General features: G+C 43.1%; 1 protein-coding gene and 2 long non-coding RNA genes across 3 annotated transcripts in view; 2 read left to right on the top strand and 1 right to left on the bottom strand.

Annotated features, from left to right (window-relative positions):
- The first annotated feature begins 1,854 nt into the window (after window positions 1-1,854).
- Window positions 1,855-21,459, top strand: part of LOC715097 (leucine-rich repeat-containing protein 37A3-like) — a 38,258-nt gene continuing 18,653 nt past the window's right edge. Inside the window, 5 exon segments of the mRNA XM_077972173.1 lie at window positions 1,855-3,849; window positions 5,590-5,661; window positions 8,457-8,528; window positions 11,947-12,012; window positions 12,669-12,749. Of these exon segments, the coding sequence (XP_077828299.1) occupies window positions 1,925-3,849; window positions 5,590-5,661; window positions 8,457-8,528; window positions 11,947-12,012; window positions 12,669-12,749 (2,216 nt within the window). The 5' untranslated portion in view covers window positions 1,855-1,924.
- On the bottom strand, window positions 10,978-19,533 carry LOC144335805 (uncharacterized). Its single transcript, XR_013406993.1, has 3 exons — window positions 19,360-19,533; window positions 14,443-17,319; window positions 10,978-11,051 (listed from the first exon to the last, which is right to left on the bottom strand). It is a non-coding gene; the product is annotated as an uncharacterized LOC144335805 (long non-coding RNA).
- Window positions 18,916-20,834, top strand: LOC144335803 (uncharacterized). Its single transcript, XR_013406991.1, has 2 exons — window positions 18,916-19,194; window positions 19,335-20,834. It is a non-coding gene; the product is annotated as an uncharacterized LOC144335803 (long non-coding RNA).

The following is a 21,459-nucleotide window of genomic DNA, read 5'->3' as shown; positions in this document are numbered from 1 at the left end:
GCTCCTCACATGGCAAGTAACGCATGACTGCATATGAAAGCTCTTAAATAGGGAATAAGTTTCTAAATCTCAAAACAGTCACTATTTACTATATGTAGATTTTTTTTTTTTTTTAAGGAGCAAAAGTATCATTTCAGTGGGAACTCAACTTGGGGCTACAGTGCTTTATTTAACTTTCACCCCAAAGTTGCAAAGTGTTTTGAAGTTTTTACCTGTAAAATAATCATTTTAATTCGATTTAAATAAAACCCTCCAAGGAAACTTCAAGCTTTAAGAAGTCTAGCTTCCTGTGAAATGTGAGAGGAAGTCAGCACTGATTTCAGGAATCTGATTATAACGATAGATCCATCCCTAAATGAGGCAAATCTTGGAATCTCTTCAATTTTAGTTTATTTTATTTTTTTGAGACGGAGTTTCTCTCCTGTTGCCCAGGCTGAAGTGCAATGTTGCAATCTAGGCTCACTGCAACCTCTGCCTCCCAGGTTCAAGCGATTCTCCTGCTTCAGCCTCCCGAGTAGCTGGAATTACAGGTATGCACCACCACACCTGGCTAATTTTGTATTTTTAGTAGAGACAGAGTTTCACCATGTTGGTCAGGCTGGTCTCGAACTTCTGACCTCAGTGATCCACTCACCTCGGCCTCCCAGAGTTCTGGGATTATGGGTGTGAGCCACCGCACCTGGCTCCCCTTCCATTTTAAAACCATCACTATGCACCCTGTGCCTCTGCTCGGCACTGGAATAAGATGAAGCACCTTCTTGGAGTTTACATGCTGATAATTGTGCCAGACAGTAATAAAATAGGTAAGAATGGCTATGGGGGAAGTCAGCTGTGTTCTAATTACAGTCGCAGTTCAGGACATTATTTAACATGCTGACTTCAACAGCCTAAGCCTCTTCTCCATGTGTGCACACAGGGTAGATCTCTGAAGGGTGGCGCTGTAACTTCTAGGGTAATGGCTGTGTTGAGTCAAGGCAGGATGACAGTTCAGCCTCCTCCCAGGCTAGTGCAAAGGGCTCTTCACTCGGATTAAAGCCTTCTCTCCCAGACTGAATTGCCCACCCCCAACACCCCTCCTACAGAAAATGTGGAGTCCTCGCTTGTTCCCTGGCAGCCCCTACCTAGTAGGGTGGTGAATTCATTATCAAACATGCAAAACATGCAACAAAAGATACCGAAAGTTTAGCGAAAACAGCAACATTTTGGAATAAATGAGTGTAATGTGCGTCGTGCCTGCCACCCGAACTGGCGCCCATTTTGCAGCTCAGTTGCTCTCCCTGGAAGGAAGAGTATGCTCGGATTTCACCTTGGAGGAGGAAGAGTTCAGGCTGCCAGAACTGGACTAGCACTTGTGAATATCGTGAGGCGAGGTCCTGTGACTTCCTTGGGAAGCTCTGCCGCGCCCCCACCCCACCCCACCCCATCCCATCCCACCCCACCACACCCTACTCCTGCAGGCCGCTGGAGTCGTGGGACCACCTGGGTCTGCCGCCCAAATCCTTCCTCACTAAGGGAAGGGGAGGGGTGGGGTGTTCCGGCTGGGTGGGGTGGGAACGGGTGCTTGGGTGGGATTGTGACATAAGCTTGCCCTGGTGACATGGAGCAGATCTGGACCTGAGTATAATAAAGGTGGCATAAATAAAGGTGTCATAAAGACAGGGCGGGGCTCACGCTTATAAGGGGCACGAGCCTCTCAGGGCTGCCAGAATGACTCCCGCTCAGTGCGGAGCTCCAGCCTGTATCATGTCCCGGCTGCGTTTCTGGGGCCCATGGCTCCTCCTCATACGGCAACTATTGTGTCTACTAGTCAAGGAGGCTGAGCCTCTGGAGTGGGTCAACGACCCACTCCAGCTGACCTCTAACCCCCTGGGGCCGCCTGAGCCCCGGTCTTCCGGCGCCTCCCATCTCCCATGGGAATCTCCCCATGCGCCCACTCCCCCGGGAGACCCGGGGGACTTTGATTACCTGGGGCCCTCTGCTTCCTCGCAGATGTCAGCCCCACCCCGGGAATCGACTGCCTCCAGAACTCCGGGTGAACTCAGATGAGCCTCCAGGGCCCCCTGAGCGAGTTGGACTTTCTCAATTCCATCTAGAACCTGAAACTCAAAATCCAGAGACGCTTGAACACATCCAATCCTCTTCACTCCAGCAAGAAGCCCCAGGGCAGCTTCCACAGCTCCCTGAGGAGGAAGAACCTTCTTCCACCCAGCAGGAGGCCCCAGCTCTGCCTCCAGCATCCTCTATGGAGAGTCTAACTCTACCGAATCGTGAGGTGACAGTTCAGCCTCCAGGTGAGGATCAAGCTCATTATAACTTGCCCAACATTACAGTTAAACCTGCAGATGTGGAGGTTACCATAACTTCAGAGCCTACCAAGGAGACAGAATCTTTCCAAGCCCAGCAGGAGGCCCCGATTCAGTTTCCAGAGGAGGCGGAACCTTCTGCAACCCAACAGGAGCCCCCAGCTGAGCTTGCAGGTCCTCCTATGGAGCATGAACTTTCCCCCAGTGAGCAGGAGCAGCCAGCTCAGCCTTCTGAGTCTTCTGGGGAGGTGGAGTTTTCTCCAGCCCTGCAGGAGACCCCAGCTCAGCCCTCAGAACATCATGAAGTCACAGTTTCACCTCCAGGTCACCATCAGACTCAGCATTCAGTTTTGCCCAACATCTCTGTTAAGCCTCCAGACATGCAGCTCACCATAGCAACAGAGCCTAGTGCAGAGGTGGGAACTTCTCCAGTCCTCCAGGAGGCTACAGCTCAGCTCTCAGGGCCAGGTAATGATGCAGAACCTCTCGCCATCCAGCACGGAGGCCCACCTCTGCCTCCAGAGTCACTGGAAGAGGCTGGACCTTCAGCAATTCAACAGACTTCAGTTCAATCTCCGGAACCTGTTAATAGTGAGAACCCTTCTCCAACCCAGCAGGAGGCTGCAGCTGAGCATCCACAGACCGCTGAGGAGGGTGAGTCTTCTCTAACCCAGCAGGAGGCCCCAGCTCAGACTCCAGAGCTCCCTAATGTAGTTGTAGCTCAACCTCCAGAGCATTCAAACCTGACTCAAGCCACAGTTCAACCTTTGGACCTGGGACTTACCATCACTCCAGAACCCACTACAGAGGTTGGACATTCTACACCCCTGAAGAAGACTCTAGTTCCTCCAAAGCATCCTAAGGTGACACTTCTACATCCAGACCAGGTTCAGACTCAGCATTCACACCTGACTCAAGCCACAGTTCAACCTTTGGATCTAGGGTTTACCAGCACTCCAGAATCCACGACAGAGGTTGAACCCTCAACAGCCCTGACGACTACAGCTCCTCCTCCAGAACACCCTGAGGTGACACTTCCACCTTCAGACAAGGGTCAGGCTCAGCATTCACACCTGACTCAAGTCACAGTTCAACCTCTGGCCCTGGAGCTTACCATAACTACAGAACCTACTACAGAGGTTAAACCATCTCCAACCACAGAGGAGACCTCAACTCAGCCTCCAGACCCGGGGCTTGCTGTAACTCCAGAGCCCACTACAGAGACTGGACATTCTACAGCCCTGGAGACGACTACAGCTCCTCGTCCAGACCAGGTTCAGACTCTGCATCGAAAACTGACTGAAGTCACAGGTCCACGTACTGAACTAGAACCTACTCAAAATTCATTGGTACAGTCTGTAACTTACGCCCAAAATAAGACTTTAACTGCATCAGAGGAACAGAAGGCCTCCACAAGCACCAACATATGTGAACTCTGTACCTGCGGAGATGAGACACTGTCGTGTATTAATCTCAGCCCAAAGCAGAGGCTCCGCCAAGTGCCTGTGCCAGAGCCCAACACCTACAATGGCACCTTCGCCATCTTGTAAGAATCACCTTTCCCCAATTGTCCTCTGTCTCCTGCTTGACTTGGCAGCCTTTTCCTGGAGGCCTTCCTGGGCTTTCTTTATCTCCCCAAGCCATCCTGACAACTGACTTTCTGCTTTCACCTTTGCTTGTCAGCTCTTCCTTCTCCTCATTCTCCTTTAATGTTAGGCCCCTTCTCCAGTCTTTTACTTTTACTCTAGCCTTTTACTCGTTTTCTTATCCATTTTTATTTAGCCCCATCACATCATTGCTTAACCACTGCTCTCCTCCCATTTTTGCTTCACCCTCTTTACAGCAGCCTGTCCCTCTCCCGATCTCAGTGATGAGGCTCTAAGTGGTTAAGAGTTGATTCCGGAGCCAGGCTGCCTGGGGTTGAACCCAGGTCTGTTTATTAGGTTGGTGACCCAGAACAAGTTATTCCACTCTGTGACTCAATTTCCTCACATTTCAACTGGGGGTTATGCTAGTTCCCATTTCATAGGATTGTTGTGAAATTTAGGTGAGTGAATATATGAAACACTTCATCAGTGCCTAGCATATATAGGAGTGTTGGCTGTTAACATGATTACTCAGTACTTTAGTTATGTCCACAACTCATCTTTGTCCCTGGCTTTCTATATGTAGCACTTGTTGTAGCACATATAGTACATGTGCTATACGTAGCACATGTACTGTCTCCAAAACATGAAAATGATAGGATGGACGAAAGAGAATAGGCATAAAAAGGGAGGTATATATAATTAAGTACTAAAAGATAATGCAGACTATTGGTGCTAGAATTTGCCAGAATCTGTGATCCTTGAGGTGTAAAGATCAGGGAAAGCTACATGGATAAGCTAAAATTTTACTTGGGTCTTAAAGAGTAGCTATAATTTGTTAAATAGAAAAAAATGGGAGTACAGTCTAGGCAAAGGCATGGCTACTGGTATGCTTGGAATTTAGTAGACCAATCTGGCTGCAAAGAATTAGATGAGGGAGCAATGCAGATATGATTATGTAAAACCTTGACTATCAGCTATAGGATTTTGAAAGTTACACAGTGAGAGATGGAAAGCCATTGAAAGTTTCCAAGCAAGAGATGAAATGATTAAAACAGGAGGATTATTTTATTTTATTTTGTTTTTTGCTTTATGTTCAAGTGTAGACATGCAAAGGATTATTTTAGAATCCATATGTAATGTGTCCAAAAGGAAAAGCTTAATTCAGGGAGACAAAATAGAAAGGTCTAGCAAAATCTGTGAGTAAAATGTGAAGGGGCCAAATCAGGTCAGTTGTAATAGGAGTGGAAATAAAAAGCCTAGGATGTTTCAACAGAGGGCACCGGACCAAAGCTTTGTTGCTACCTGGCATAGGGTTTCCTTCTTCTTATTTGTTCATAATGGTAAGCTTTTGCCCATTTTTCTGCTGAATTATTTACCATTTTTGTGTTGATTTGTAGGAATCTGTTTAGACACATAAGTGCTTTTGGATAAAATACTTACATTCAAAGTAATTAACTGGCATCATCTGTCCAAGAGATGGGATGGACAGGAAGTTAAGCTTCCAGCAGATGCCTCATTTGTGCAAGTGGCCCCGCATTATTTCTTGATTAGTTTTGTAAACTGGGAAGCTGATAGCTGTGGAAATGAGAAAGCAGGTGTTATTTTCTGTTTCTGAATATCCCCAACAAGGTTGCCATTTCTTATCCTGTTCATTCTTTTCCTACCTATTCAAGGATATAAACTGTGTTTCTTCACAGAAATTTCCAAGGAAACTATATTTCGTACATTGATGGAAATGTATGGAAAGCATACATTTGGACCGAGAAACTGTGAGTATATTCTCTCCAAATATGACAAAAAACTAACTGCATTGTAAGATCCTTCTCGGTCCAGAATTTTGAGGTCGGTACCGCTGAGAAAAGATATTTCTCCTCCACACCCCAAATCAACCTCTGTTGATGGCAATCCTATGGTTATTTAAAAATTAAATTTGGTAGGCTCTCTTTAAAATAAGAGGTAATTTAAATTTATTTTTTATCATACAAATAATACACAGTTATATTCCTTCTTGACTTTTTTTTTTTTTTTTTTCCAGAGACGGGGTCTTAATTTGTCCCCCAGGCTGGAGTGCAGTGGCACAATCACATCTCACTGCAGCCTTCACTTCCCAGGCACAAGCAATCCTCCCACCTCAGCCTCCAAAGTAGCTGGGACCACAGGTGCATGCCACCACGCCCACCTAATTCTGTATATTTTGTAGAGACAGGGTCTTCCTATGTTGCTTAGGCCGGTCTTGAACTCGTGGACTCAAGTGATCCTCCCACCTTGGCCTCTTAAAGTGCTCATATTGCAGGCATGAGCCACCACCCCCAGCCCATGATTCTATTTTTAATGTATAAAAATGTAGTAACAGGTATAACAATAACCCCCCTTGTGCCCTACTCCCTCATCCCTGAGGTAATGCTACTCTGCATTTAGTGTACATGCTTCCAGACTTTTTCCCATTTGCCTACATACATATTTACATAAAGCAAAATAGATTTGCTGTGTGGTTTTAAAAATTTTTTCTTTACATAAATGGTAACATCTTGCACCTTGATTCTTTCACTTCATGACATGCCTTAGATTTGTTTCCTTCCCAGTACTCAGAGGGTCACCCCATTCATTTAAACCCCTGCATCATTCATAGTCTGGATGCATCATAGTTTATTTAATTATTCCCCCATTGATGAATGTTTAGTTTAGTTTTCTTGTTACATACATTGCTGCAATGAAATCCCTGTACATGCTTCTTTGTGAACATGGGCAAGTATTCCTGTAGAATAGATATCTAGAAATGGAATTGTTGGGGTGAAGACTATGTAGATATAAAATTTTAATTGCCCTTAAAAATGTTGTCCCAACTTACTCTATTGTCAGCAGAAGATGACAGCATTCATATCCCCACACCTTTCACCACTGGGTATTCTCCAACTTTTTGTTGATGTTATGCATGAATAAAAGGGAGTCCATCTAAATTTGAATTTTTCTGATTACTCATGAATTTAATTAAATGTCTTTATATGTTTATTGAACATTTGTGTTTCTTCTCTGAGTTTTCTGGCCTTTGTTCATTTTCCTGTTGAATCGTTTTATCATTTTCTTACTGATTTATAGAAAGAATTGGTTTAGACACATAAATGATTTTGGAAAAAATGCTTACATTCGAAGTAACTGGCATTTTTCACAACAGTTTGTGTGTCATATCATTAGTTCAACGTATATAGACAAGTCATGCATGAGTTCTAAATTAAAAATAAAACACGTGCTAGGCACAGTGACTCACGCCTGTAATCCCAGCACCTTGGGAGGCCAAGGTGGGCGGATCACCTGAGGTCAGGAGTTTGAGACCAGCCTGGCCAATAGGGCGAAACCCCGTCTCTACTAAAAATACAAAACTTAACCAGGTGTGGTGGTGGGTGCCTGTAATCCCATCTACTTGGGAAGCTGAGGCAGGAGAATTGCTTTATTTTTTCGATGGAATTTTGTTCTTGTTGCCCAGGATGGAGTGCAATGGCGCGATCTTGGCTCACTGCAACCTCCTCCTCCCAGGTTCAGGCGATTCTCCTGCCTCAGCTTCCCGGGTAGCTGGAATTACAGGTGCCCGCCATCATGCCCAGCTAATTTTTATATTTTTAGTAGAGACAGGGTTTCACCATGTTGGCCAGGCTGGTCTCAAACTCATGACCTCAGGTGATTCACCTGTCTTGGCTTTCCAGAGTGCTGGGATTACAGGCGTGAGCCACCACGCCAGGCCAGAACTACATTTTAAAAACAAGAAAATTATTACGAAGGTCAGGATAGTGGTTACCTATTAGGGTTAGAGAGAGGGATATGATGGGAAGGGGCATGCTAGGGTTCTGGAATGCTAGCAATGATCTTTTGTAACAATGTTTACATGGGTATCTGCTTTATAATTATTAAACTGAATATTTGGCCAGGTGAGGTGGCTCATGTCTGCAATGACAACACTTTGGGAGGCAGAGACAGGAGGATCACTTGAGCCAGGAGTTTGAGACCAGTCTGGGAACAGAGTGAGACCCTGTCTCAGAAATTAAATTAAATTAAATATAAAGAACATTGATGTCCTGTGCACTTTATGCACATTGTAGTTCTCATATTTTTTTTTTAATGGGGGAAAAAGGTTGAATGGCTTCACTTGCAGCCCTGACATGGTTCCATGTGGGGCTTTCATACTAAGGTTTAGAGAAAGAGGAGGAAATGGAGGTTCTGCTGATCTTGGTGCCACCCACAGGTGGATTCTGAAAGGGATTTTGTGATCTAGAGAGGAGGCATGAAATATACAGTTTGGTGAAAAGAGTGGGTAGAGGTGTGCTTGTGTGTGTGTGTGTGTGTGTGTGTGTGGTGGTGGTGGTGGTGGTGGTGGTGGTGGTGGTGGTGGTGGTGGTGGAGAGAGATGGACACAAAAAGGAAAATGTAAGAAAAGGTTTGAATGAAAGCAGAGCAGATACCACCGTCTTAAAATGACCATGACCCAGCTTTCCCCCACATGCAGGACATAGTCCTGTGCAGCAAATAGTTGTACTTTGCATTTTAATCTAGAAATAACTTTTTCATTTTCCAGAATTCTCAATGAAAATTATTTGACTGAATTACATAAGGATTCATTTGAAGGCCTGCTATCCCTCCAGTATTTGTAAGTTAGTTAATCACATTTATGAGTTTTTAGTCGTATTATCTGTAAAATGAATAAGGGGTTCAAATTAGATAATCTCTAAGATTTCTTCCAGCAACAAAATTCTGCAATTCTGTAAGTTTGTGTAGGGTCTTAGCCCATCTCTAGCATTAGCTACATCCTATGCATTTTCAGTTTTTAAATTATCAAGACACAATACAGACAGAAAAAATTTTCACATAGTAATAAGATCTGAGCAGTGACTGACACTCATATGAACCTTGTTTTATAAGTGTTCACACACCATCATCTTCTATTCAGTCTACAACCAATAAATCAAATCTAATCTATGGTCTATTTTTAAATAGTCCATTAAGTTAAGAATGCTTTCTGCATTTTTAAAGGACTGTGAAAGAAAAAGAAAAGAAACAAAGAGAAATATGTGACAGAGATCACATGTGGCCCAAAAAGTCTAAAATATTTACTGTCTGACCTTCACAAAAAAGAGATTTGAAAAAGTTGGTTTAGTAGGACGAAAGGAATTAAAGTTAACTTCAAATTGTTGCCTAAAGGAGAAGAAAATATAGACCACCTACATTCATTTGAACATCATTAATCCAGAGTCTTTTGGTAATTTAATTGGAATTAAATTAACATTTAAATATTAAAAATCAGCTGAATTATGTAAATAATATTATCAAGAATATTGAGCTACCAAGAGAATAGACTGGTATTAAGGATTTCAGTTCAGGAATTGTTATATGAAAACAGATGTTTAAAATGATGGTTAAGTGGTAGAGCTAGAAATGTTTACACTCAGAAGCATACCAGAAATGCCCCTGACTTTTCACTAATTACAAAATAACTATCTCCTCAGCCCTGTTACCAAGAAAGGGATACCTGCATAGTATTTCTGTCTGTTTAGAGACAAGAAGATACTATGTTCATTGCTATGAAAGCTTGATTCTTGGCCGGGCGCGGTGGCTCAAGCCTGTAATCCCAGCACTTTGGGAGGCCGAGGCGGGTGGATCATGGGGTCAGGAGATCGAGACTATCCTGGCTAACATGGTGAAACCCCGTCTCTACTAAAAATACAAAAAACTAGCAGGGCGTGGTGGCGGGCGCCTGTAGTCCCAGCTACCTGGGAGGCTGAGGCAGGAGAATGGCGTGAACCCAGGAGACGGAGCTTGCAGTGAGCCGAGATCAGGCCACTGCACTCCAGCCTGGGAGACACAGCAAGACTCCGTCTCAAAAAAAAAAAAAAAAAAAAAAAAAAAAAAAAAAAAAAAGCAAGCTTGATTCTTATCCTTTGTCCATAGAGGTGTGTATGTCATTAATCCTTATTAAGCTCATCGGCGATGCTCTTTTGCAAACAGATTCTTTCAAATGTAGAAGGCTTAAGGAAAGTGGGTGTAAAGACCCTCAAGTGGATGCCAAAGTGCTACAGAGGCCATGAAGTAATAAAACTACATTTCCTTTAAAATAGTCATTTTCCTTCTACTCACTCCCCCAGCTATTCATTTATTTTACAAATATTTGAGTTTGCTTTATTTCCACCTGTCAGTTTTAAATATGGTGGGCAATGCGGATGAGAAGACCTAGTCCATGCTTGCAAGGAGTTTATGCTCAGAAGAAATGGGATAAAAAATAACTACATTAAAAAGAAGAAATGGATATGGGCACTAGGAGGGATACATTGTTTCTGCAGCATAGGAGGGATAAATTATTTCTGGAGCACAGAAGAGGAGAAAATGTCTTCAATTTGGACCCAGGAGGATATTACTAGAACAATGCCGTTTGAATAGGACTTTGAAGGGCCATCGTGTAACATCGGACAGACATCTTGGGGAATATATTCTAAACTTGCAAAAGGAAAATGGGAGAAGGGCAAAGCGCAGGAAAGTGTTCGAGGAATGCCATGAGTACCTGTAGAGTACAAGGAGGGAGAGTAGGAAATTGGAGCCAGATCTTCTAGGGCTTTGAATGCCCCGCTGAGGAGCCATCATGGGGAACCGTGTTACCGCAGCAGTGCTGTAGATAGATCTGCATCACAATCACTGAGAGGGCGCCTTAGAACTCAGTTCCGGATCCGCCCTCGTGGTTACTGATTCAGTTGGTCTAGAGTGGAACCAAGAATTTGCATCTTCAATAATTTCCCAGGAAATGCTGGTCTTTGCAAACCACTTATGGAGAGTTTATCTGATGACTGTGTGCAGGATAGTTTAGGAAGGGAGAGACTAGAGATGGAGACATCAGCCAGACAGCGTTACACCATCCAGGTAAAGAGGGAGGGACCAGTCCCATCACTGTGTAACCGAAGAAATTGCTTTCATGAAATATTAAAACAATATAAAACCAAAGATGAATTTCTATTAATATGATAGAAATTGATTCTATGAATATGATTTGAATTAGTTCAAAGTTATATATTAGGTAAAGGGGTAACTTTCTTTCAAATGATGTGAAAGGATTTTTTTTTTTTTTTTGAGACAGAGTCTTTGCTCTGTCACCCAGGCTGGAGTGCAGCTGTGCAATCTCGGCTCACTGCAAGCTCCGCCTCCTGGGTTCACGCCATTCTCCTGCCTCAGCCTCCTCAGCAGCTGGAACTATAGGCGCCTGCCATCACGCTCGGCTAATTTTTTGTATCTTTTAGTAGAGATGGGGTTTCTTTTTTTTTTTTTTTTTTTTTTGAGACTGAGTCTGGCTCTGTCGCCCAGGCTGGAGTGCAGTGGCCGGATCTCAGCTCACTGCAAGCTCCGCCTCCCGGGTTTACACCATTCTCCTGCCTCAGCCTCCCGAGTAGCTGGGACCACAGGCGCCCGCCACTTCGCCCGGCTAGTTTTTTGTATTTTTTAGTAGAGATGGGGTTTCACCGTGTTAGCCAGGATGGTCTCGATCTCCTGACCTCGTGATCCGCCCGTCTCGGCCTCCCAAAGTGCTGGGATTACAGGCTTGAGCCACCGCGCCCGGCCCTAGAGATGGGGTTTCACCGTGTTAGCCAGGTTGGTCTTGATCTCCTGACCTCAGGATCCTCCCACCTCGGCCTCCCAAAGTGCTGGGATTACAGGCATGAGCCACCGCACCCGGCCCGACTATTTTTTCTAATATTAGAAATTATATATAGAGATAAAAACTTTGAGCTCATAATCTAGGATTTGATGAGACTACTAAAGGGCATCTAATCAAGTCTACTGCTCTCAGGAAAAATTCATTCCAAAGTTTGTTAAGTTGTATATTTTATTTATTAAAACCATGAATGTGAGACTCTAGGAGAGGTATGGGCAGGGTTAGGGGCTCTGGAAAGTTCAAATCCAAGCCCAAACCTTTAGAGTTGAGATGAAAAATGTGTATTCAATATTATTCTGCACTATTGCTATTATTCATACTAATCGACATTTAATAACTAACCAAGGCGATATTTTCCTTTTGCTTTTTCTAGAGATTTATCCTGCAATAAAATACAGTCTATTGAAAGACGTACATTTGAACCACTACCATTTTTGCAGTTTACATAAGTTACACATATGACTTTATTAAATTTGGAATTTTTATAAAAATTATAAACCTCTTTGCTATTCATTTTGAAATATGATTAAAGTTTTACCAGTAGAAAGCTACTAAAATTATAGAGCAAATCCTTTTTGTCTCTAGCAAGGATTCTTGTGAGAATTATTACACAGATCTTAGTGAATCATCAGAGAGCAGTGGTTCTCAGCTGGTGTGATTTTCTACTCAGGTGGCATTTGGTAATGTCCAGAGACAGTTTTGGTTGACAAAACTGTGGGTGTGCTCCTGGCATCTGGTGGGCAAAGGCCAGAGATGCTGCTCAACATCCTCCAAGGTATAAAACAAACCCCCATGGCAAAGTTATAGAGTCCAAAATGTCGATGGCACTGAAGTTGTGAAATCCTGTTCTAGAGAAATAAAGATCACTTCACACTTCACATAGGTGTTTACTGAGTGTTCACTGTTTTGTAGCTAATACACCACATGTGCAATGTTGAAGTATAAATCATAAGCCAGTATCTTCCACAGTGAGATTTCCTTAGTGCATACAGGAAGGATTGAGGTTATGTTCCATCCTATATAAATTAGAATCATGGCAAATGATAAATGTTCTGAAATAATTTTTTTTTCTTTGGCTTGTGTCTTTTTTTGTAGAAATCTTGGTTGCAATTTACTCACAGAACTGAGCTTTGGAACATTTCAGGCCTGGCACGGAATGCAGTTTTTACACAAGTTGTAAGTGAAATAGAAGATAAATACATGTAAACAACTATTTATGCATAAAAACTCATACAATTATTGGTTAGCTGGGTATAAGCCTATTATGAACTTTGAAAAGTATGTCTTAAGATCCATTCATTTTTCTCAAATGGGGAAATTAAGGTACAAAGAGGCCAAGAGACGTACATAGCTTATATATGACCTGCTCTGCTTCTCCTAGTTCTGACCTATGGCATGGTCAAGAAAAGGCATCAAAGAAGTGACTCTCAAATTAGCCATGTTGCTGGGTGGGGTGGCTCAGGCCTGTAATCCCAGAACTTTGGGAGCCGAGGCAGGCAGATCACCTGAGGTCAGGAATTCAACACCAGCCTGGCCAACATAGTGAATCCCCATCCCTACTAAAAATACAAAAAAATTAGCTGGACGTGGTGGTGCAGCTTTTTGCTCCCTGGAGGACTTTGTGTAAGCTTCCTTCCTTGCAGCTAAATGTTGCAGACATTTAAGCAGTTAGAAACTCTGCATATGAGCAGGAATCAACGTTAGATCCAAAGTGTAGGGCCGGGCGTGGCAGCTCACACCTGTAATCCCAGTACCTTGGGAGGCCGAGGTGGGAGGATCACTTGAGGTCAGGAGTTTGAAACCAGCCTGGCCAACATGGTAAAACCCCATCTCTACTAAAAATACAAAAATTAGCAGGTCTTGGTGGCAGGTGCCTGTGATCCCAGCTATCGGGAGGCTGAGGCACAAGAATGACTTGAACCTGGGAGGTGGAAGTTGCAGTGAGCCGAGATTGTGCCACTGCACTCCAACCTGCCCACCAGGCTGGTCTCGAACTCCTGTGACCTCAGGTGATCCGCCCACCTCAGCCTCCCAAAGTGCTGGGGTTACAGGTGTGAGCCACCATGCCTGGCCAAGATCATGTTTATGTTAAGCTATCATGCAAAAAAAAAAATTTGTAAAGAAAATACATCACTGTATCTGAATTCCATAAACTTTCCTGACTACTCTTCCACTATAAGTGCAAAAATTCTGTGATTTCTCTGTAGAACATACCCAGCAAATCGGAGTGGGTATATTCAATGGCCTGAAGGGGACTTTAGACTCAAGGTGAAGATTCTCCTCGACATCTGACTTTAGAAAAGACTTTCCACCTCTCTTGTGGTTCAGAAATCTAGTTTCACACAGTTCATTTTGAGGTAGAGGGAGGCATTCAGGATGTGTCTGAACTAGAGCAGCAGTTTCTGCAGATGCTCCTCTCTGTCCTCATTAATTTGCTGATGCCTGACTTAGGAAAAGGACACTGAGGGTCTCTTTCTCTTTTGCCCTCACACCAGAGAACAGGCTCATTAGGTCCCTCCACCAACAGGTTTAGGGAGCATCAATACAAATGGCTTAAACTCACCACCTTTACTAAGCACTTTATAACACTGGGAGTCCCTCATAAGAATCTGGTGGCCAGGAGCGGTGGCTCATGCCTGTAATTCCAGCACTTTGGAAGGCTGAGGTGGGTGGATCACCTGAGGTCAGGGGTTCAAGACCAGCCTGACCAACATGGTGAAATCCTGTCTCTACTAAAAATACAAAAATTAGCTGTGCATGGTGGCAGGTACCTGTAATTCTAGTTACTCAGGAGGCTGAGGCAGGAGAATCACTTGAAACCAGGAGACGGAGGTTGCAGTGAGCCGAGATTGCACTATTGCACTGCAGCTGGGGCGACAGAGTGAGACTCTGTCTCAAATCATCATCATCATCATCGTCATCATCATCATCTAGCCAGCTTCACTACAATTATGTAGGAAATGCCGGGAAAATGCTGGAATCACAGTTGATAAAAAGTAATGAATTCACTCAAAAACATTCACTGAGTGCCATGTCCGTTTGTGCCAGGTACTCTACTAAGCGCCAGGGGTAAAAAATCCATCTCAAAGACACACCAAGATGAGGACTTTGTCCCCAAGGGACTTTCATTCCTCAAGGAGGAAGCGGCTGCTGAAGGGAAACATACGAGAGCCATGTGGGGATCTGTACAGCAGGGTGACCAGGAGAGGACAAAGCAGGAATGGGTGGTGGGTAAGAAAGACTTGAGGAGACACTAACTTGCTTATCTCGAGTTTCTGTGTTCATCTTAACAGAAAAGGGCATTTGCTTCATGGTGATGAAAAAATCAGAGCCAGCTGATACTGGAAATTAATACTCATTTCATATAAACAGAATAGAGCTGAACCCTTCAAACTAAGTCACAGTTACTTTCAGAGATTGGCACAAGGGTCTCAACACACCAAGTGTGTTAGGGGCTGGGCTCCTTTGTTTGGGTCAAATCTTTCTGGTAAACAAAGCTACACTGCAGAGTCATATTTGGCACATGTGACCTATAGGCCCATTGCATTTCTTTCCAAAGGCAAGTTGCCAAGGGAAGGTGCCGGTAATTTTATGACCAGTATGACACCATTTTGTGGTGTTTGTAAGTTGAAACAATATATTTCCCGGCATTATGTAAGTTTGTAAAAAACGAACAAAAAAAGAGGCCCCAGCTGTGGTTGCTGGATGATGAATTGAATAGAGCCTAAGCTTCAGGGCTTCTCACTTGCATAGGCCCTTCCAAGGTCCTGGGAGGGCCCCTGGAAATTTTTGTATTCATACTTTTTTAAAAATGTTTTTACTCGATAAGGTTCAGGCCCCACAAAATCCTGAAATCACCCCTGGGTTCCAATAGTTACAACCCAGTGCATCTCTTGAATAAAGCCTCTATGTTATTGACAAATACTGACTGGCCAAGTTAGCAGTGTGATAGGGTCAGTCCATTTTGAATCTGAAATCCATCTCAAAGACAAACCAAGAGCTTATTAGTGGACTTAACTGGGTTCTGCTGGCCCAAGCGCAGTAAAGCCAAACACCCATATCGAGGTTTTGCATTGGGGAAAGGAGGACATTTATTTGCAGGGCATCCAAGCAAGAAGGACCAGGCAGCTAACTATCAAGGTCCCCCTCTAAATGGGGGCAGTAATCTTACCTTTTACAGATGAAATGATGAATGAAATGGTTTATGGAAAAGCAGCAATGGTTGATAATCCTAAATGTTAAGTAAGTTTATATTTTTTCCCTGACTTTAAAGTGCTTCTCCTTCATTCCCATACACAGGTCCAGACTGATGGCTTATTTTTTAAAATTCTCTTAGTCACTTCATTGGTTCTAACAATAATTTTAGAAACTGGATGACTTTGCAGTGTAGAAAGGCTATACTTTATTCCGATAGAGCACACTCACATATTGGCTTGTCTGTGGCGCATCAGTATCATGCCAAGAATGTAAGCCCTAAGAGAGAATCAGAGCAAAATCCAGGCTGTATCCCTACTGAATTATTTATCCCACTATTAGAATATTAGTGAGGTAGGTGTGGCCACCCCGTGATGGCAAATTGAGCTTCGTTCACAAACATGCCTTGTTGTGCCCCCCAGTCTACTGACATCAGCTTCCTTTACACAGCGGTAGATGCACAGAAGTGTGCGCAGTTGAGGATGTTGTCATCATGCTTTGGTATGTATTGGAACCCTGGCAGCTGCTTCTCGGATTCAGAGAGGCGTAAACATTACAGATGAAAAGAACAACTGGCGTCTGTCCTTGGGGTGATTTAGGGTGGCTGTTTAAATTTGTAATGGTTGAAAAGTCTTGAGATTGTCACACGTAGCAACTTATACTTTTCTTCTCAGCTGCAGCTTATTCTTCTCACCTGTGTAACAAGCTGTCTTCTCTTCTCACAGAAGCTCAGCATTTCTTCCTCTGCCCCATAGCATTTTTTCAGTACTTACATTTACTAGGTCCTGTTTAGGTTGTAGGCACCTAAGTACTTATACAAGTGAGATAACATGTCCGAAGTTCTTAGAACAGTGCCTGGCATATGGTAAATGCTCTGTACATGTTACCTCCTATGATACCTCATTTTCATTTTTCCAACAACTCTTGCGATGCGGTTATTATTATCATTTCTATTTTGCAGATGAGGAAGTTGAAACTCAGAGACGCTAGGTAATTTGCTGAGGTTCACATGGCTAATAAGTGGCAGAACCACTTACCAGCTTTGCAAGTAATTTTCGACACAGCTCTTAGTTCCCCTGTAATAGGAGCTGAATTATGACAATTTGGCTTTGTGTGCATTGTATCTTACTTTCGAACTTGAATAGGATTTTTAGAGCAGTGAGCTCCGTTTCCCTCTGAGAATCCCATGCTTCCGGAGCTCCTGGCCGTACCAGCTCTGGGCATCCCCAGGGTTCATGCTCACTGGTCAGTGCTGGTGTGACATGACGGCTGAGCACCGGCACTGTGTCCAGCGCACTGCTAGGCACTATACACATGCTCTTTCATTGCTTCCTCAAACTGCCTTGTGCTGTAAATGCTACCCAGAAAGGCTCATGTTCATTACTCAAGTCACTTCACCAGAAAGTGACAGAGCCAGAATTCCAACCCAGGTCTGCAGATTCCAGGTCCCTTGCTTCTCCTGTTGTTCCTCATTTTCAGGGAGTCTTCTTCAAGGTTATTCTCAGGACTTTGATTAAGATATAGGCTCAAAGCTCGGCATGGTGGCTCATGCCTGTAATCCCAGCACTTTGGGAGGCCAAGGTGGGCAGATCACTTGAGCTCAGGAGTTTGAGACCAGGCTGGCCAACATGGTGAAACCCCGTCTCTACTAAAAATATAAAAACTAACCGGGCATGGGGACGGGCAACTATAATCCCAGCTACTCTGAAGGCTGAGGCAGGAGAATCACTTGAACCCAGGAGGTGAAGGTTGCAGTAAGCCAAGATCACACCACTGCACTCCAGCCTGGGCAACAGAGTAAGACTTCATCTCAAAAACAAAGAAAGAAAGAAAAAAGAAAAAAATATAGGCTCACCATTTCAGATTCTCTAGACTTTGCCTCGGAGAAAGGGTTTACGTGATGCAGTTCGAGGTCTTGTATTGACCAGCTTGGTGTGGGGACATGTGTTTTCATGACTCATGAACCTATATAGATGAGTAAAGAGGTTACTTTCTCCCCAAGTACATCACACATATTGGATGAGGGTCTAGGTCATCTGCTTATTTCTTTGACTACCTTCCTCCATGGAACCAGTTTTCCCTGACTGCCTTGGGATTCTAGCATAGATCATTTTGGAGTTTGTCATTTAAATTTGGTTTCATGGCCGCTTTGGACATTTTTTCAGCTAACGCTGTTAGGATTTCAGTACATTTAAGACAGTGATGACATGCTTCAGTTCTTTCATCTCTGTCTCCTCAGTTAATAGAAAGGAAACGTAGCCCATCTGTCTGGACCTGAACAGAAGAATTTGGAGGAAAAAAAAAAGGCAAGAAATGTTCTCTTATTTTGTGAGCTACCTTTATTCTGTCCCATTGTTCTACAGCAAAAGGCTTGTACAACAATATTTCAGCTTTCCTCATCTAATAAGGCATATTTTAAAAAATTATTTAGAGCAATACTTCTTAAACTTTGACTCTGAGACTGTCTTTGAGGCTAAAAACAACTTGCCACATTTTACTCCCATAAAGATACCAAAAAGGTGATGGACTGGGAGTCAGTGCACCTTAGTTTAATGTATAAAATGAAAGACTTGAACCGGAAATGGAAATGATCGTCTACAGTGAATCTAAAAACACTTGAGGCCAGGCGCTGTGGCTCATGCCCATAATCCCAGCACTTTAGGAGGCCAAGATGGGCAGATTGCTTGAGCCCCAGGAGTTCAAGATCAGCCTGGGCAACAAAGTGAGACCCCGATCTCTACTAAAAGACTTTTTAAAAGTGGAAACATAAATATAAATAAATAAAAACATTCATATCATTTGGTTTGTGGAAAAGAGTTGCTGTAGAGTCCTCAAACTTCAGCCGTTGAGCAAGTTCCCACTCAGTCTCTCCATGGCCCAGGCACCACCTTAGTCAAGAAAAGAATGCCTTAGAACAGGAGAAATATAGGAGAATATCGAGTGGCCCTATATTTTTATTTCATCAGGGACAAATGCAAAGATCCCAGTGTCAGTTGGAGAAGAGCTTCCTAGTTCAGAGGTAATGCTGAGCTTAAGGCTATGGATGAGCTGTCAAGAAAGATGGAAGGTTGGAGAGTGAGATAATTTAGGAGGAAAGATAACAAACTTTGCTAAGTTGTTTTGGCTACATATTGCTTTACAGTCCTTATTTTTGGTTGTTTTTTTTTTTTTTTTTTTTTTTTGAGACGGAGTCTTGCTCTGTCGCCCAGGCTGGAGTGCAGCGGTGCGATCTCGGCTCACTGCAAGCTCCGCCTCGTGGGTTCACGCCATTCTCCTGCCTCAGCCTCCCGAGTAGCTGGGACTACAGGCGCCTGCCACCTCGCCCGGCTAGTTTTTTGTATTTTTTAGTAGAGACGGGGTTTCACCGTGTTAGCCAGGATGGTCTTGATCTCCTGACCTCGTGATCCGCCCGTCTTGGCCTCCCAAAGTGCTGGGATTACAGGCTTGAGCCACCGCGCCTGGCGGTTGTTTTTTAAAAAAAGAAAGAAACAGGGACTCACTATGTTACCCAGGTTGGTCTCAAACTCCTGGACTCAAGCTTTTTTTTTCTGCTTTGGCCTCCCAAAGTGCTGAGATTACAGGCTTGAGTTGCTGTGCCCAGCCTACATTCATTTTTAATAGCTGGGAGGAAAGTGGGCAGGGGAAGATAGAGAAAGAGGGGGTAGCCGACTTGCACAAAGCCCACCAGTGGTCTTACAGGTTTTCATGCCAAAAAAAAGTACGAAGGGTATTTAAAGCCCTAGTTTGAGAATCCATACTTAACCAGTCATGTGGCACTCACATTGTTTCTTTCTCTTTGTAACATCATCTTATTGAATATTAGTGTTACAGAACAAGTTAATGGCACTGAAAAACCATCTGGAATAGGAAGAGGAGGGGGATCACAAGGCAGGACGACTGTGTGGCTCCCAGCCTCGCCACTGACTCACTCTGACCGTGGTCAAGGGAGAGTGAGTCTTCACTCCTCTTTTTTCATCTGCCAGCATGTTTGTTCTTCTGGCACCTGGTGTTCTATACGATACAACATGCTTCTTTGTGTTAAATTGAGACATGATCCACATACCATCAACGCAGTATTAGAAAGTGGACAATTCAGTGGTGGTTAGTATATTCACAAGGTTGTATGGCAAACAACCACCATTATCTAACCCCAGAACATTTTCATCATCCGGAAAAGAAACATGGTACCCATTAGCCATCACTCCCCATTGCTGTCTTCCCTCAGGTCCAGGTAAGTACTAATCTACTTTGGGTCCCTGTGGATTTGCCTGTTCTAGATCTTTCATATAAATGAATCATACAGTATGTGGTCTTCTGTGTCTGGTTTCTTTTCACAAAGCATGTTGTTTCTAAGGTCCTCCCGTGCTGCAGCATGTATCATTCCTTTGCAAGGCTGAGTGATATTCCATTGTATGGAGCCATCACTGTATCAGTTCATCCATTCATCACTTAGTGGACATTTGGGTTGTTTCTACTTTATTCTGGCATTATGAATAATGCTGCTGTGGACATGCATGTACTCGTTTTTGTGTGGACATGTTTTTAATTCTAGGGTGCATCCCTAGCAGAATTGCTAGATCATAGGGCAACTCTTACGTTTAACTTTTTGAGGACCTGTCAAACTGTTTTCCACAGTGGCTGCTCCATTTTACACTTCCACCTGCAACGTTTGAGGGTTTCAATTTCTCCATGTCTTTGTCAACACTGTCGTTGTCTATCTCTTCTCATTGTAGCCATTCCAGTTAAAGTAGTATCTAGTATCTCGCTGTGGTTTTTGATGGACATTTCCCTAATGATTTAAGACACTGAGCATTTTTTATGTGTATATGGGCCATTATATATCTTATTTGAAGAAATATTTATTCAAATCCTCTCCCCATTTAAAAAATTGATTTGTCTTTTTATTGAATTATAAGAATTTGGTATATCTTCGGGACACTCTGGATATTAGACCTTAACAGATAATTTGCCTGTATTTTCTCTCATCCTGTGAGTTCTGTGACTTTCTTGACAGTGTCCTTTGATGCACAAAAGTTTTTAATTTTCATAAAATCTAATTTATCTTTTTTCCTTTGGTTGTTTGTACTTTTGGGGTCATGTTTGTGTATAAAATGTCTTATTCTTCTTTAAGAAGGTTCAGGGTTTAGTTTTAAATCAGGCTGTGTACCTTTCATCAGTCTGACATTCCTTTCACCATGTCAGGCTGCCTTCAGCTAGTAATAGTTCATTAAATTCAAAAGACAAAATTGTTTTAAAAGAAAAAAAAATCAGTTTGGAGAAGAAAAAACTGTTGTCTAATTTAGGGTCATGAGATTTACTCCCTTACTCCCATGTTTTCATGTAAGAGTCTTATCATTTGACTCTTACATTTAGGTATTTGACATATTTTGCAGGGGGTCCACCTTCATTATTTTGCCACATAGATGTTCAGTTGTTCCATCACCATTAAAAAAAAAAAAAAAAAAAAAAAAGCCACCATTATTTCCACACTGAATTGTTTTAGCACCCTTGTCAAAAATCAATTTGCCATAAATACGAGGGCTTATTTCTGGGTTGTCAATTCTATTCTGTTAATTTATTTGTCTGTCCACATTCCAGTATCACACTATGATTACTGTAGATTTGATTTGGGTTTTGAAATTGGGACATTTGAGTCTTCCCACTTTGTTATTTTGCAAGATTATTTTGCTAT

This window comes from Macaca mulatta, chromosome 16, assembly GCF_049350105.2.
Source record: "Macaca mulatta isolate MMU2019108-1 chromosome 16, T2T-MMU8v2.0, whole genome shotgun sequence".
NCBI classification, from domain to species: Eukaryota; Metazoa; Chordata; class Mammalia; order Primates; family Cercopithecidae; genus Macaca; species Macaca mulatta.
The sequence above is the reverse complement of the archived record's forward strand: the minus strand, read 5'-3'. Positions and strand labels throughout refer to the sequence as shown.